The sequence below is a fragment of the Mustela lutreola genome, chromosome 3 (genome assembly GCF_030435805.1).
Source record: "Mustela lutreola isolate mMusLut2 chromosome 3, mMusLut2.pri, whole genome shotgun sequence".
Classification (NCBI taxonomy): domain Eukaryota; kingdom Metazoa; phylum Chordata; class Mammalia; order Carnivora; family Mustelidae; genus Mustela; species Mustela lutreola.
Window position 1 is genome coordinate 101,430,551 of NC_081292.1, and position 18,052 is coordinate 101,448,602.

Genomic DNA, 18,052 nt, shown 5'->3' on the forward strand with positions numbered 1-18,052 from the left:
CCTCTTGTTCTTTTTTTTGTGGTGAATTTTTCCAGATAAGAGTGTATGAAGGAGCAAGTAAAATACTAAATGGGTGGCAAGGACCCCAGGAAAATATGCTTTAACCAAATCAGAAGAGACCCCAAATCATGGTGGGGAGAAAGGAGATAAAAATAGGTGCAGAAAGGGCACCTGGGTGGCTCAGTGGATTAATCCGCTGCCTTCGGCTCAGGTCATGATCTCAGGGTCCTGGGATTGCGTCCCATATTGGGCTCTCTGCTCAGCAGGGAGCTTGCTTCCCTCTTTCTCTCTCTCTCTCTGTCTGCCTCTCTATCTACTTGTGGTCTCTCTCTGTCAAATAAATAAATAAAATCTTTTTAAAAATAGGTTCAGGAAAAAAAAGGAAACATATTAAAAAAAGAAAACAAATAAAATAAATATATATATATATATATATATATATATATATATATATTACATAAACTAGTTAAAACGTTAAAAAAGAAAAGGGTAAAAGTTAAAAAAAAATTATCAGAAGAGGAAAAAAAATTGAAGAAAAAAATTAAATTAACTGCAAGACTAAAGAATCATGGGGATAAAGCCTTGAGTTCCGTGCTTTGCTTTCTCCTCCTCTGGAATTCCACTGCTCTCCTTGGTAGGTAGGTGAGCTTGGTCCTGGCTGGATTTCTTGTTGATATTCTGGGGGATGGGCCTGTTGTAGTGATTCTCAAGTGTTTTTGCCCCAGGTGGAATTGCACCACCCTTACCAGGGGCTAGGCTGAGTAATCGGCTGGGGTTTGCTTTCGGGAGCTTTTGTTCCCTGAATGCTTTCTGTAGAGTTCTGGAGGACAGGAATGAAAATGGTGGCCTCCCAGTCTCTGGCCCAGAGGAGCTGAGGGCTCAGAGTCCCACTCCTCAGTGCACCCTCAGAGAATAGCAACCAATCACTCTGTCTTCCTGGCTTCTGGCCGCACTCCAAACTCACCCATCCTGTGACTGGTTCAAGGTTACCCTGAGCTGAGAGCTCACTCTTTGGCTCTGTCTCTGTATCCGGCCTCCCTGTTCTAATACCTGCAAGCTCTGCGACACTCAGACACCCCCAATCCTTTTGAGACCCTGCGGGACCTGGGGCCATGCTGACCCTGCATGGACTTCACCCCGGTTTAGCCTCTGGAGCAATGTCCCTCATTGGAACAGACTTTTAAATGTCCTGATTTAGTGCCCCATTGCTCCGCAGCTTGCCTGGAGCTGGACCCTCCCCCCGCAGTCTGTCTTCCCTTCTCTTTGGATTCATTTCTCTGCCAGTCCTACCTTTCAGAAAGTGGTTGATTTTCTGTTTCTAGAATTGTTGTTCTTCTTCTCTTGATCTCCCATTGGATTCATAGGTGTTTGCAATGTTATATAAGCTATCTAGCTGATTTCCTGCTACCTGATGTAGTCTCACTCAGCCTGCTACTTCTCTGCCGTCTTGATTCCTCCCATGCCTCATAATGTTTTGTTAGAAATTGAGCATTTTAGCCATCAGAAAGGATGGATACCCAATTTCTGCATCAACATGAATGGGGCTGGAGGATATTAGGCTGAATGAAATAAGTCAAGCAGAGAAAGTCAATTATCATATGGTTTCACTTGCTTGTGAAGCATAAGGATAACATGAAGGACTTTAGGAGATGGAAAGAGAAGTTAATTGGGTTAAATCATCGGGGGAGATAAAGCATGAAAGACTGTAGACTCTGAGAAACAAGCTGAGGGTTTTGGAAAGGAGGGGGCAGGGGTGGGTGAGCCTGGATGTGGGTATTAAGGAGGGCATGTATTGCATGGAGCACTGGGTGTGATGCATAGACAATGAATCTTGGAACACTGAAAAAAAATAAACAGAAAAAAATTGAGCATTTTAGATAATATATTGTAGCAAATCTGAGTACATCCTCCCAATCCTGGGAGGGGTTATTATTATTATTTTTCTGTTTCTTTGTTGTGTCTTTGGTTTCCTCATATCATTGTTGTCTATTTCTCCTCCCACTGTGTTAAGCCTTTGTTGTTGCTCCTCAGGGAGGCAAGCCTTTGGGTATGCCCACAGTGCTTTTGGGAAGACAATGGTTTTGGTAGTGCTCTTTTCCACTACATTCCTTTATTATGACCAAGTGTTAGGCAAATCAGCCATTTGCTGGCTGATTATTCAGTTGTTTTCAACATTATTTGTGGCACAAATTGCTTACAAATTAATAAATCAAATTGTAGTTTCTTCACAGGGGTAGTTTCTGATGTCAGTGCTTGATGTCTTTTCTCATATCAGGAGGACTGGTCTCAGCTAACTTACTCCTTAGCTCTCTACAGCACACTGGTTGGCTTAAACTTCAACCTCTATATTGAATCTCCTACCAGTTGTTCTTCTCCACAATCTCCACTGTACTTAAGAGTGTCTTTAGGCTTGAACTTCACTCTGTTGCAAATAAATTGAATTCCTTTCATTAGAGATTATGAGCTATCTTTTTTATAGTCTGGATCTCCTCTATCTAGGCAAAATCTCTCAACCAGTACTCTACAGTAAGTGAAAGGATCATGGCAAGCTTCTTTCTGAGCACTTCTGCTCTAGGAGGGTTGGTAAGAGGGCGTGGCATGAAACCACAGCCTCAGGGACAGGGAAAAGATGATGAGGGCCTCAGTCTTCTCAATGTGCTATGCCCAAAGAGATTTGTAAGGTAAGTCTACATTAAATGTGTGACGACAAAGCAGCAGAAGAGAACCCTCACCTTTTAACTGCACTCAGCAGAACTTGTCCTGTTCTATCTAGGAATAAAGTCCTCTCCTTGAGAGATAGGGGAGATGGAGACTTCTGTTCTTTGCTGAAATAACCTGGAGTTTAGTATCTACCTAAGATGGGAAGGAATATAGAGAGGGCAGTCTTAATTCAAATACCACAAACTTTCACCTTTCTTACCAAATTTTTATTTATGTTTTTGAGTAGATATTTATCCATTGGCTATTTATCCTTCAGACTTTCCCATAGGCTTTAAATGGAAAAATTTAAATATACCTTTTATTTGTTTCAATGGGAAGAAGATCCATGAAACCTGGAGCAATGTCATAATAGTGGTAGATCTAATATGATTATATCTATATGAATCTTATTTTTGTACATATATACTGAAATAGTTATAGCAGAAATTATATGGTGATTAAGAATTAATTTAAAATGTTCTAGGAAAATGTTTAGGGTTGTAGATGCAATAGGTTTGGATATATTTGAACTGAGTAAGAGATGAATTATATTTATTAATTTATTCTTTCTTTCTCTTCCTCTCTTTTTCTCTCCAAATATGTATGCTGTAGGTGTGAGTTAGTGTGTTTATGTGCATCCAATTTCAGACAATATTTGGGGTGTATATAAGAAACTGTTAGCAGTGGCTAAAGTGTCTTGTATAGGACAGTGTAGAAGAAAGACTTCAGTTTTAGAATTTATCCTCCCCCTCAATTTTTTTCTTGATAATTCTGAAATATGGTCATATCTTCAATTTGGAATCTATTGATATGATGCAGTTTATTATTTTGTTTAAAAAAAAAAAAGACCTGTTCAAGATCAATCAGTAAGTTATTGGCAGGTCAGGATTTGGGCTTAGATTTTTCTAACATCTAACTTCTAATCCAGGGTTCATTTATGTAATGACATTCTTCCATTCTGATTTTAGGACAAGTTTACCCTATTCTTCAGATAAGCGAGAAAATGACTATTTATAATTATTTGAAAGCAGGTGGTTAAAAAAAAAAACATTTTGAAGGATCCAAATTAGTGTGTACCTGCTTCATGAAAAGGTATAACTAAAGACTGACTGATTTAAATCACTCTTAAAAGAAGAAATATGGTTGTGAGCAGGAAAACTAAATCATCTTATCAAGATGAAACTACATCATGACATCCACTGATTGTGATCCATATCTGTCTAGGTAATATATTTATTTAACTTAGGCCTCCAGAGTAAAATGAATCTTTTTTGTAATTTTTCCAATAATAGCAATAATAATGATATATGTGTTCATAAGAAGTATAAATGAGTAGGTCATGTATTATAAAATCACAGACTGAGCAAAAATGGGATATTTAAAAACTTTAATAAATCTCAAATATCTCATAAAAATTTTCATCTCTCACTGCTCCTTAGACATCATAGCAGCACCATAATGTTTAATAATCAGTCCTCTGTGTTTGAAAAGAAAAAGGCTCTGATTTATAATATTTGTCAAATTCTGTGTTATCAATACCTTGTGCTCAAACTCAATCTACTAACAGATTAAAAAATATTCAACACAATTCCTGAAAATGTAGTAATTTGTTCTCACTAGCATGGTTAATTGGCTCCTGCAAAGCATTGAGCCTCACTGCCCAATGGCAACATATGCATTTGAAAATTAAACCAATTAGTGCTAGATTTTCAGAGCTAAGTGATTATAAACTGAGGGTTTGAACATATATATGGTGGCTAATTATATATGTCAACTTGACTTCGCCATGGAGTGCCCATATATTTGGTCAAACATTATTCTGGGTATTTTGGTGAAAGTATGTTTGGATGAAATTAATACTGGAATAGATAGACTAAGTAAAGAGCATAACCTTCCCTATTGTAGGAAGTCCTCATTCAGTTGCAGACCTGCATAGAGCAAAAAGTCTGAGTAAGAGAGAACAACTGCCTAACTGTTTGAGACATAGGTCTTTTCCTTCTTTGGACTTGAGATGAAAAATTGGCTTTTCCTGTGTCTCAAGTCTCCCAGCTTCCACAGAGAAACCTATACCATCGGCTCTACTGGTTGTCAGGCCTTTGGGCTTGGACTAGAATTACATCATCAATCCTGAATCTCCAGCTTGCCAAATACAGATCTTCAGATTTCTCAACCTCTATAATGGTATAAACCAAGAGTCTATAATATATATGTATGTATGTATGTATGTATGTATCTACCTATCTATCTCTCTAATCTATTATCTATCATCTATCTATCTGCATATCATCCACTATCTATCATCTATCTCTTATCTGACTATCATCTAACTATCATCTGCTATCTATCTATCATTATCATCTATCATCTATTATCTTTCATCTATCATCTATCCATCTATCACCTATCATCTCTCTATTACTTATCTATTATATCTGTCTATTGTCTATCATCTATCTATCATTTACTATCTATCTTTCTATCATCTATCTATCATCTACCATCTATCTATGATTTATCTATATATATATCTATCATCTATATTTCTATCATCTATCATTTAACTATCCATTTATGTAGCTCTTTTTTCTGTTTCTTTACTCCACTCTCTCTGCTAGTCAGGACCTACCAAAAGGATTTTAGATACCGGTGTATTGTTCACAATTTGCAAACACTGTCCTAGTCTATCCTAGCTCTTTGTTTATTGTTGGGGAGATAATAATGGCTAAGACATTGAAGTGTTGATAGCTTGACAAGGAACTTGACAAGAGTTCTGGATTGAGGAGCAAAAGACCATAACTCTCTGGGACAAGGGACTCAGATTTACATTTTCTTACAGTTCTAACTTAAGTGTGAGTTATTTATAAACAAATAAAAGTAAGGTCATGCCTATAAACTGTTTAGATATCACTTTTCATATTTAATAAATTTAACATCTCTCTTTTCCTGGGTAACATTTAATTGCACCTGTTTGTATCTCAACATTGAGTGTTCATTAGAGCACTGCTTCAGCATGACCTCTGGAGACTGTTGGACACACAATGTAACCCTTCTGGCGGAGAGAGAAGGTCCCAAGTCTTCCCTTGTATATTATCTATAGAGTAAAAGTCAGAGATGACACCAGGAAGATGAATGGGCATTGTCTGTTCTTAGGTAAGGAAGAGAGAAAGAAAAACTTTTCTTCCTTCTCCCTTTATTTCTCTTTCTTTTAACTAGAGGACTTAGGGACATCCCTTGCTTGACAGCAGAAGAGATAAGGACCCATTACTGAACCTCCTGCTGGTAATCAAAATTGTACATTTCCTGCAACATTTTGTAAACTGCCTTTTGGCAGTCAAGAGCATGAAAGGTGACCTAACAGGCCATGTGCAGTTAGGTAAGGGAACAGTAAACTCCAGTCCCACAAAAGAGCAATTTTTCATACCTATGTCTTACTTCTCCAGCTATGTTATAGAGAATTTCCCTTATGGACAAACAAGAAGTAAGCCATTACAATGTTTGAAAACACATTTTGAAAACTGAGCATAACTTCTTAAAGCATTTTGAAACCTGGAGTTCCAAAAGCTTGCAAAATAGTGACTTTTGTATATAATAGTGTTCTGTAGGGAAATGTAATTATGTTTCTAAGGAACTTTTATAACTACAATAAATGTTGCTTTTGAAATCTATTATAGTGGTTGGGCATAGAGAAATCAAAATCATAAAACTTCTCACTGAATGGTCTCTTTGGAAATAGAATTTCCTTTTCTAAGTAGACCTCTTTGTATGTCAAAGAAAGAGATTTTACTGTCCTTGTCCATGGGCTGAGAAACATAGGACATTAGAAGAGGTCTGAGCCTATTAGTAGATTTCGTGGTTTGCCCAGGGTCACACAATGCATCAGCATAACGAATTTGAACTCTTGGTTTTTGATCTCACACCAATGATCCTTTGATGACTTTTTGTCATGAAATACAAACAAATCACCTTGTCTACATAAATAAATTTGCCTCAATTAAGAGAGATATTTATTTTTAAGATATTTTATCATACATATTTTATAGACTTCTCATTATGCAAATGAGAAAAATATGACCAAGAATGGCTAAATAGATTGCCCAAATCAAACACCTAACACATGGCAGAGATGATGCAAAAATTTTAGATTTCATGTTTTGTTCCTTTTCCAAAATATCAGGAACAATACTATCTATTATTAGAGTTGAAATATTTAGCTCATACAAAATTAATCCAAATAGAAGTTAGCAGTCTTGGTAAAAATGTAATATATGCAGGACACAATTTGTTAGGATTTGTATTTTTTGGATCTTTTTCCCAATCCATTTGCTGTCTTTGAGAATATAAATTTAAAAGAAAAATGTATTAAAATCCATTTAATTATGCTAATGTCTTTTGCTTGCATTATTTGCTTTTTACTTCAAAGACATAATTAATATTTAAATTTTATTATGCAAACTTCACTTACCCATGCTAAATTCCAGCTGCCAAGTGTGTACTTCTGATCAAAATCTTGGCAAAGTCACTGACTTGTGCAGCATCTGGAGTCCAATTTTCTCTGCTTAGCCCACTGATACCATTTGCAGTGTTTTGAAAGGTAGCCTGTTAGCTGTTCATATAAGTAATTGATGCAGGTAAGGCTCAGATGAGCCCCTGCATTTGCTTCTTTCACAAACCATTAACCAGGGCAATTTTATTCCATTTCCCTGCTAACTTCTTCTTCAAGTTGCTGATTTCCTTAGCAACTGTATTTAGTAGACACAGGTGAATGAAAGATGGTGTTTATTTTATGAAACTCAAATTCAGCCTTCAATCTAATTCTGTAATGTTAAATGTGGTATCTACACTTTGGGGGAAAAAATTTGCTTAGAAATAATATTTCCTATCTTTTTAGTCTAATTATGTTCATAATAAGCATAATCAGTGCTAGAGATGAACAGTATGGTGAAGGTAAACATCTCCAGATATTTACTCACATTGGTATGGCTTGCATCTTCCAATCTATTTCAATAAATGACAAAAATGCTTATTTGTTATGGTGTAAAATTAATATATTTTATTAAGGGTGCTACTTTGTGAAGAGTGATATATTTCATATACAGTATTCTTATATTTGGGTTTTGGCTGTGTGACTGAGTTATGAAGATCCATACGAAAATTAATGGCTCTATAATGTGAATTAGCATCAGAACAGGGATTATGTCCAAAAGAAATTCGTAAGAGAAGGTAAGAGAATTAGCATACCAATGCCATTACTTTCCTGGTCTCAACTTCTTAATTAATTATGACAATTGTGACAGTTAACTGAGTCATATTCAACATGAATGACTTCATTATTTCACACTAGAAGAAATGCCAATCAGGAAGATTCTACAATTTATTCAAGGTCACACAACTTTTTAGTTGAGCAACTCAAAGCTCCTAACCGCATGAGTTTATGTAATTAAAATCATTGTTAATTAAAGGTAATGTGGATATTTAAACATAGAATGGCTAAATTGCTGTGTGTATGTGTGTATTTTTTTGCTTGTTTGGGTTTTTGCCTGTTTTTGTTTGTGTGTATGTAAAATTTTACCTTTAGCTTTTGTCAAATACAGAATCCAAGTGGTATTTCTTTAAAAAAGAGTTTTGTTTCACCATTTCTTTACATTTGATTACATTTGATTGAGTTTTAGAAAAGATCTTAGAGTCTTAGAGCCTGGGTTTGCATAGAAACCAAATATTCTATTATTTTTCTTGCTGCCCATTTTAACTCTAAGGTATTGATGTTATTCTCATATTCAATTTTGTTGTATTTTTCTTCTTCATACTCTTTATCTTAAATATTTTCATACTTACCAAGTTCTCCTTTTCTGTCTTTTTGGTCACTCCCTGCTTTGCCTATCTTCAATAAATATTTTTCTATAACGCTCTCCTTGGAAAGTTTTTTCTTTTACTCCCCATTTTTTTGGTGATTTTAAATATTCTTATTACTTCATAGATAACTCATATGCTTATGATTTCAAAATGTATATTTGTGTTCATCACTCATTTCCATACTTACTTAGCTTTTTCCCATCAATTTCTTGACAATAACTCAAAATATCCTGTTAGTAGTTTTATCCATATCATGCTTCTCTCATGGACCCCATCTTGATTGATGTTTAAGTAGTATTTCAATAATTTATGTGAGAAAAGATGGAGACATCTTTGACTTCTCTCTGTCTCAGACACTCATTTTTTTAAAACCCTATTCTTTTCTGGTCTGTAGATGATGATTTTTCTACTCATGCATGTATATTCAATTGGCTCACTATTCTGCACTCTCCTGCTAAAATGTTCAGCTTCTTCCCTTTTATTTAGTCCTTAAAAACCATCCCTTATTTGATCCTTTGCTTGATCTTTAATCAGCTGCTTTTAAACTTAAGCTTCTGTGTATGGTTATACAGATGATAAGAGGTGTGAATCAAAGCCTCTATACCTTGGGTTGCCTAGAAATTCTATGAATCAAGGAGAGTGTTCTCACATTTCTGGTTTTTCAGACTTCACCATGCAGCTCAACTTTTTTGATTCCTCTTATTCTCAGTAGACGACTTTTGACTTCTGCCCTTAAGACACTAGAAATCTTCAAGCAGAAGCTCTGCAATCTTGGGACGACAGCACTACAAACTTAATCAATACATCTATTCAATCCTGACTCCTTCCCTCATTCAACATATTCCTTTGTCCCTTAAATGTTCATATATTTAGGTTTTAAACACATAGTATACCTCACAAACATTATTAGCACAGATTTTTAACCAGATTTTATTATGTCAGATTTGTCTTTTTCCCAAAAAGGTCTTTTACTTAATTTGGTGAGTTAGTACAGAGAATCAGATTATCAAATTCTGTTAGTTAATTTTTAATTAACAGATTAAACTCTATAATTTATATGATTGAATATTGAACAAATTTTTAAAGGCATGCTAAAGGAATTTTTATATATATATTTTTAAAAAGAGAACACTGTTGAATATAGAAGAGAAGTGCTCATCAAAGCAAATTTTGCTTATTAATGTTCATTCTCCTTTTGAGGTACTTCTGGCATAAGTGGGACTTAGTTTTCATTGATGTTTATTTCTGCTGAGTGGGCAGTTTGCACAGTGGTGGTACAACTTCTTGGTCTTGTTTAGAGAACAATATTTTATAATATTTAGAAAAATATTTTCATGACCAGGTTTTAGTGACCAAGTTCAAAATAATTATGAAGGATGAGATTTGTCATTTTGCAAAGGATCTAATTATGATAATATATTTTTACAAAAGTGTGGTTCATGTATTCTATCTTTTTTTCATCCTCCAAGGTAAAATGATTACAGAGATAAATTTAAGGAATGAGCCATTACTTCAAATTGAATCCCATGTTGCTACCAGAAAAATCATGCTAAAACACAAACGTGATGAAGAACCTGTTTATGTTCCCTATAAACCTCAGAATAAATTCAAATTCAGTATGACTTACTAAGTCTTTCAAATCCAATCTTTGCTTTGTCAAATATTGTCAGTATTTGTCCACTCCCAGCTCTTGAAATGGTGTGTTTTATGGCTCAGAAATATCCTTTGCCCACTCTACTTCCTGATCTGCACATTTTAGCTTCTTTTGCAATGAAAGAAGCTAAGTCTTTTCTTCAGTAGTTAACTCAAATATTTTTAAGTGAATGAATAAATGAGTGAATAATAAATTGGTTTTTTAAGCCATTCTCACATTCTCTGCCTCTGTCCTTTCTCCTCTGTATCACCTTTGTCATGGGTATGCTTCATAAATTGCATGAATTAATACCTTGCCACCTCTTTTCCTTTCCCCAAACTCTTGCCTTTCCATCCATCATTGTATTCCAAAAGAATGATTTTTTTAAAAAAAAGATGATGCAAAGAAAGCCAAACAAGAGCTGGAGGTGAATGGAGGCAGTGGGGATGCCGTCTCCAGTGGAAAAGAAGTTTCAGAAAACATGGAGGAGGAAGCTGAGAATCAGGCTGAAAGCCGGGCAGCAGTGGAGGGGACAGTGGAGGCCAGAGCTACAGTTGAAAGCACTGCATGTTAAAGAGAGGGCGTAGAGCCTTCCTCCTGAGGGAAAGTTTTTGTATATAATGTATTTTTTCACTTTGGGGGGATTCTTTTTGTATAACTTCAATAAAGGTTGTAAGCAAAAAAAAAAAAAAAAAAAAAAAAAAACCTAAACAGATTAATCTATTCTCTCTTTAAAAGTATACACTAGATTACCATTACTTAAAGAACTTAACACAAAGTTCTTGGCACTCCAACCAAAACTTCCACAATGTAATTTTAAACTGCCTTGCCATTCTCAATTTATGTATTCCTATGCCACCAAAATAAATATTCCTCCATGAATTCAAATTCAAAGAAGCCCAGACTACTCATAGCTTTTCTGAGCACTTTAAGATTCTATTATTGTTTCATGTTAAAATTGTAGTGTTGTTAAAATGTCATTCATTCCTCAAGTTGCATCTTAAATATTACCTGCTTCCCAAATGGTAAGACTTCTATGATCCTTCAGAGAAGTAGAAATCATTTCCTTTTTTTAAAAAAATATATTCTATTATGGATATTTGTTTGCATATCAGTCTATTTATGAAAGATCTGGACTGATTACTGCTCTCTCTTTCTGGAAAAGAGACTAATACTAATACATACTCCTCATTAAATGTAGGAGACAGAGAGAGAGAGAGAGAGACAGAGAGAGACAGAGAGAGAGAAAGATGGAGGGACAGAGAAATAAAAACTATAAAAATGAAATAATAAGTATCTCCAGGAATCTTCATGGCCAAAATTAGTGAATTTTATTATTTTAGAAAAATACTTTCATAGGCTTATTTAATTCAAATTTTACAGTTCTACTATCCCTTCTTCATATAAAATCAAGCTGTAAGATTTTACAAAATATTTCAAAATATCCTTTTTTTCCTGAGATTTTTTTTATTTTTTTAAATATTTTATTTATTTTTTCGACAGAGAGAGATCACAAGTAGGCAGAGAGGCAGGCAGAGAGAGAGAAAGGGAAACAGGCTCCCTTGCTGAGCAGAGAGCCCGATGCAGGGCTCGATCCCAGGACCTTGAGATCATGACCCAAGCCGAAGGCAGTGGCTTAATCCACTGAGCCACCCAGGCAACCCCTCCTGAAATCTTTTTAACTTAATTTCCCCTGAAGATTTCTGACACCCAGTGTGTGTTTTTCATCACACAACCAATTCTCCAAGTTTCCAGACACAAGAGGGTGTTATATAGCTCACTTCAACTATGACATTTGCTGCCTTGGGCTAACACAAACCTCACAGTGTAAGGGCTCAGGCCCACAAGATTGCCCCACTCCAGGCTGCATTCACAAGTCCCAGCCACCTACACCTCATGAAATTCCCATAACCCCTTCAGTAGTTAAATAGAACAGCTCACACAACTCGGAGAAATGCTTTACTAACATTTACCAGTTTATTGTGAAGGATATAGCTCAGGACCAGATGAAAGAGATGTATAGGGCAGATGGGGGATGCAAGGAGCAGAGCAGACTTTCCTCATCCTCTCCAGCACTTCACTGTATTCACCAGCCCGGAATCTGTTCACCAGTCTGGAAGCTCTCCCAGCCCAGGGATTTTTATGATGGTTCCATTATATAGACATAATTAATCAATTATTTAATTCATTCATAATTAATTATGAATGAATTAATCATTCATCATTGGTGATTGACTCAATCTCCAAACACTTCTCCCTCCCCAGAGGTTGGGAGTGGAGCTCTAAGTTCCAACTGTCTAATCACATGGGAAACAGTGTCCATTCTGATGGTATCTAAGGGCCACCAAGAGTCACCTTATTTGCATTAACTCAGGTATGGCTGAAAGGGGGTTATTAAGAGTAAGGAAAGATGTTATCACTCTCATCATCCAGTAAATTCAAGGATCTGTCAGGAATGAGGGACAAAAACTCAATATATAATTCTTTTTTTTTTTTTTTTTAAAGATTTTATTTATTTATTTGACAGAGAGAGATCACAAGTAGATGGAGAGGCAGGCAGAGAGAGAGAGAGAGAGAAGCGGGCTCTCTGCTCAGCAGGGACTGAGCGGGACTCGATCCCAGGACCCTGAGATCATGACCCAGCCGAAGGCAGCAGCTTAACCCACTGAGCCACCCAGGTGCCCTCAATATATAATTCTTGTTGTCAAAATTGATTTAAACAATTATGAATTAAATGTTTAATAATGTTTGCCTATTTCAATGTATCTTCTGTCATCCAAGTCAATTGCTAAATTCTTAACTGGGAACAGCAATAATAACGAAGTAGAGGTTCTTTTATGTAGCTTTTGGGGTGGGTCAGCTATTGTGAGAGTTCAGTCCTGGCCCTGCTGCTCCAAAATAAAGTTTTAATGGCTCCTCTGCACTGTCACTCAAGGCCTTCTGGTGACTGAAAGCAACATACAACAGGGGAGGGTAGGAGAAACAAGGGAGAATGTCCTGTCTGCTTTCCTTGTGGGTTTGCTCCTACTGACAGATCAAAAGGCACAAAAAGAATCCCTGTTTTTAGTAAGTTCAAGAGTCTTCTTCCTTTTCATTTTTCTCCTTGTGAAATGAATCACTTCTGTATGTGTTTTATACTGTGGAAGTTCCTACTTCAGAAAACAACACAGGTCTTTGTTGTGCTAAAGTACTGATGGACTCATATTTACTCTTACCTTTAAGTTTTTGCCTGCTTCTCACAAAACAAGCAGAAATAAAGAAGGTTGATTCTTTTAAAGTTCTGTTGCAATTCAAATGAACACATTCTTAGATAATTTGAATTAGCACCTTTTAAATTTTTCCAAAATAAAATCTTTTCAAATTTAACTCCCTGGAACACACACAATTTTTATTTCACAAAAATAGTCATATATGTAAAATATACCTAAATGAGAGGGTTATATGTTTTCCCCAAATCAATGTTTTCTCCATAAAAAGTAACATTTTCAAAATCCATCTTTCCCACACCACTTCCACACAACACAAACAAGTGCTAAGTAGTGAGCAATGGTCAAAGGAAGAATTGTATTAAAGACAGAATCACAGGTGGAGGCTTGTTTGTAACTCTTGGGATCTGTGTGACTTGGTTAATCACTCTGAACTTCAGTTCTTTCATCTGGAAAGTCAGAGTGACTTGGTGACTTCTAGTGACCTTTTCAGCCCTAAATGCTATAATCCCATTGTAACAGAAGAAAAGGTTAGAATTCTAGGTATATTCACTTAAAGATAAGGATGATCAGGTACCTGAGGTCAGCAGACCAGCAATGCTCAGAACCCACATGAGGAGGATTATCACTACCCCCCATCAATGAAGTTCTGTAGCAGTGTTGCTGTTGTGGTTAGTCAGATCCTGCTCTCGGAGCAGTAGTGAATGATGTGGGAGACAAAGGCAAAAGAAAAATTAAATTTTCTTACCACTTAGAGCTCACTGATAAGTCCCTGAAACAGGAAGAGTGACATTCCTCTAGAAACTCAACTGCCTCTATGTTAATACTTTGCTAAGGGCAAAAGACAATCTTAGCCTAACCCCCAGGATCCTGTGAGTCTCCTTTAACATATAAAAATTCTTTGGAAACTTCATCTCTACCTCCCAAGACACATGTTGGCAATCATTCCCCAAACGTATGACCCATCGATAACATCTGAGGGTCTTGTCACGACCAGTGCAACGAATCGACCAGGGTAACTGTGAGGGCTAAGAGGATGATGAAAAGAAATTAAGAGACAAAGAGATGGGGGCAGGAGGGACACTGAAGATGATGTCCAACAGTGCCAATTTTATTCCACATCTTGCAGTCATTTATAAGGCAGACCAGAATAGAAGGAGCATCAGTACATAGTCAGATGACCGCAAGTTCCTATAACAAGTTCACATTTACTACAAGCAAACCTCATGACACCAGGTAGTTTCGACTAAAGCCATTAGCAAGACAATCAACCAGGGAGTGGGTTATGGGAGGTACAGAACAAGGACTAAGAACTCAGGACTCTGGCCACATTGTTCCCTACTGCAGGGAGAGTGTGTGGGAAGTCACGTAGGTGAGCGCACTACACATAGCACAGACCCTTTCTCAGTGCACTCAACTTTCCTGTCCTTAACCTTGTCAAGGTGTCCGGACTTTGAAGGAGACACAAGTCAGGGCCTGGTTTGGTCCTCGACTCCAACAATACTGTAGCCTCCAACAGGGTCTCATGACTAAGGTTTTATTAGACAGTGAGAAATGACCTTTTCCTAACAATACCTAACCCCTCAAGGTCCTGGAAACCTTGCTTGCAAGATTCCTTAGAGTCTTATGCTAACACCAACACCCTCCCAACTTGAAAGTACATAATGGGTCACTCCTTAGGACCCTTGCACAGTTCTTTCTGCCCAGGGGTCCCATCCCAGGGCTTTAATAAAACTACCTTTTTGCACTGAAGATGTCCCAAGAATTCTTTTTTGGCTATTGGCTTCAAACCCCATCATCTTTCCTTCATCAGTGAAGGATACACTGGGTTAGAAATCCTAACTCATAGTCTAACTATGTGTCTTCAAGCAAGGCACTTTATACTGAAATCTTCAATTTATCATCTAAAGCTTAGGGTTCCACAAGAAATTCCACAAAGGAAAAGTAAATGATAACATTATTTGTGATGCAAAACGGGGCCTTATATTATCATATATATGATAATATATGATAATAAAAATTATCATTCATAATGATAAATAATCATTTATCATTATAAATGATTTATGGAGAAGAAACAGAGTCCAGTCATCTTCCCTTTCAGTTCAACCATATTAATGATGGGAATAACTCAATTTTAAAAGGAAAATTTTGGCCATCTCTTGTCTGTAATTTGAAACCTTGAACATAGTCTCAGACTTTCTCCTTAAGGAAGATTTAACAAATGTAATTAGCATGGACATTTGAATTTTATGTAAATGTCCAGGAGCAGAGCAGGAATTTAGCACACTTTAAAGAAATGGGCAAATTAAATCTCATAAATAAATGGATGCTCCAAGATCCATTATTTCCTACTTCCTTTTTTTTTTTTTTTTTTTTTTTTTTGCAAGAAGAGAATCATTCTTGACATTAAAGAGATAGATCTTCCTCTGGCAAAAACCATTACTTTTTAGAGTAAATAAAGGCTAAGTGTTTCCAATTAAAAGTTAAATAAGAGGAATAAAAGCTTGGCTTTTAAAAACCCACTTTTGCTATTTATTTCATGTTATCAGCTATTATAATTCCTAAGGCAATTATAACATCACCTCATCTTTCTACAGCATGTCAGGTTACCATCCATATGTTATTAAACATTGACAATAAGATGAAGAAAGCAAATGAATGGCTCATTAAGAATCAGGGACTTTGCGTAAGATCAATAGTAGAGTAATTCAAAAGTGTCTAAAAATCATGCACACAATTGATATCAGCCAATCACCCCCTTTTATTTCCCTCCATTCACAGGCTGTACCAGCTGCCTCACACCACTCTTCTGTCTATCTTTGTCCATCAGTTTCAGCCCTGCTCCCCCACCCGCATATCACACCATAAGACAATTTTCAGTGTCACAAAATGCCCTAAGTGCAATCTTTTGTAATTTTCTATCACTTAGGAATTTGTGTTGCCTGAGTACTGTCCACACTTGTCATTCTGCTAATGGTTTAAATATCAAATTTCATCCAAGAGGCACCAGAATAAGGCTGCCAGAAGTACATGCAGAGCATGCATTGCAAAAGGGCTTAGCTGGTGAAGACTTCCTCTAATTGCAAACCAGCTTAGTGTGCCATGGAAGTAAGAATAACATGATGTCTTTGAAAAGGAAGACAGATTTAATGCCCTGTAATTCTCTCTCCTTTCTAAGGATGCTAAATTCCTTAGATTCATTTGAATCCAAAAGAAAGCATTAAGAGGGGAAAGCAGCCCTTCCAATAAAGCCTTCTAAATTTAGATGACCAAATTTGAGCTGCTCAATCTTGCTTTCTCAAACAATTAAGTTTTAATCAAAAGAGCTGGTGGTTTTACTGCAACTTCCAGCTTTGCATCTCCAGTCAAGGACATCACCTTAACTTATTTATCCTTTCTACTTTCTTAACTTGTAAATTCTTATGCTAAATAATTGCTTGGTATAGGAAGTGGTGGCCATGGACACATTAAATAATTTATTCCTCTAAGTTGTATTTGTATAAATTTCTACCTAAGAGGTCAGTCACTAAAGTGGATTAAAAAAAAAAAAAAGAAAAGTAGAGTGAATTGTTCTTCACAGTTATGTTTTCCAGAATATAAACCAGAGACAACTTCTATATGACACCAAGCTCAACATCACAGCCAAATTATTCTCCTTCAAAAATATGCAGTGAGTTATACATTCATTCCAAGAATATGACTTTGTTATTAGTTACTATAAGTTTACCAAAGGAAAACCCAGAAGCAACTGGGATTTCTATGGTTTCAGGTAATGTGGATTGTTGTGGAAACCCTGAATCTCATTTGGGACATACTGTTATCACTTGCAGTAGGCCAAGACCAAAGAGCAGTGGCTCTACTTGCAGTAGCATAGCTATTCATTTATTTAATTTTATACAGAATGGCCATTTTTGCTTTCCTATGTGTTTATCAAATATTTTATTTCCATACCCTTTGAGATTAGAGAATTGAATCACTCAGTGGCAGGCTAAGTTTTACCCAAATAAAAGTTTAATTCTATAAATTTAATGAGTTTAGTAGGTAATATAACACTTATATTATTAGAAAACTACCATGTAAATCAGACAAAAAGAAACTAGCGTTCTGGAGGTAATGATAACTGAGACAACTCTGTAAAATCTCTAGCACTCTTGTTGCTGTTCTAAATCATATACAATGTGTGCACATATGTAATTTGACATATGTAAGTAAATATATTTTTTTTATGAGCATGTGCCAACTTCCCTAATATGGATGGCCAAACACCATGATTTTCTTTTTATTTAGCTCTTCAACATGACTATGAGTATTGGATAATCCAAGGAGTATGATATCTAAGAAATTAGAAGACATAGCTATTAAGGCATCATGAAGACTGAGAAACTATGGTGGAAGCCTGGATTGAGGCAAATAAAGAGCCCTTGCAAGTAGATACTTATTAAAATGTTTTTTTTTTGTTTTGTTTTGTTTATTTGTTTTTATTATTTTATTCTACCAATCAAGGGTAAGATTCTATGACCTAGATTGTTAGAGGTCATCCAGAAGATATGACTATTGCTTGACCTGTGAGCTAATCCTGGGCCATCAGAGGCTCCTAACCCCCCTCTCCTGTCTTGGAATGTGCACTTGGCTTGTCTTTCTTGTGGTTGAAGTTACCCAA

General features: G+C 36.2%; 1 protein-coding gene across 1 annotated transcript in view; it reads right to left on the bottom strand.

Moving 5' to 3' along the window:
• LOC131827899 (heme oxygenase 2-like) overlaps positions 1-18,052 on the bottom strand; it is a 125,176-nt gene that overhangs the window by 70,427 nt on the left and 36,697 nt on the right. The window contains 1 exon segment of the mRNA XM_059168862.1: positions 14,310-14,417. Within this exon segment, the coding sequence (XP_059024845.1) occupies positions 14,310-14,417 (108 nt within the window).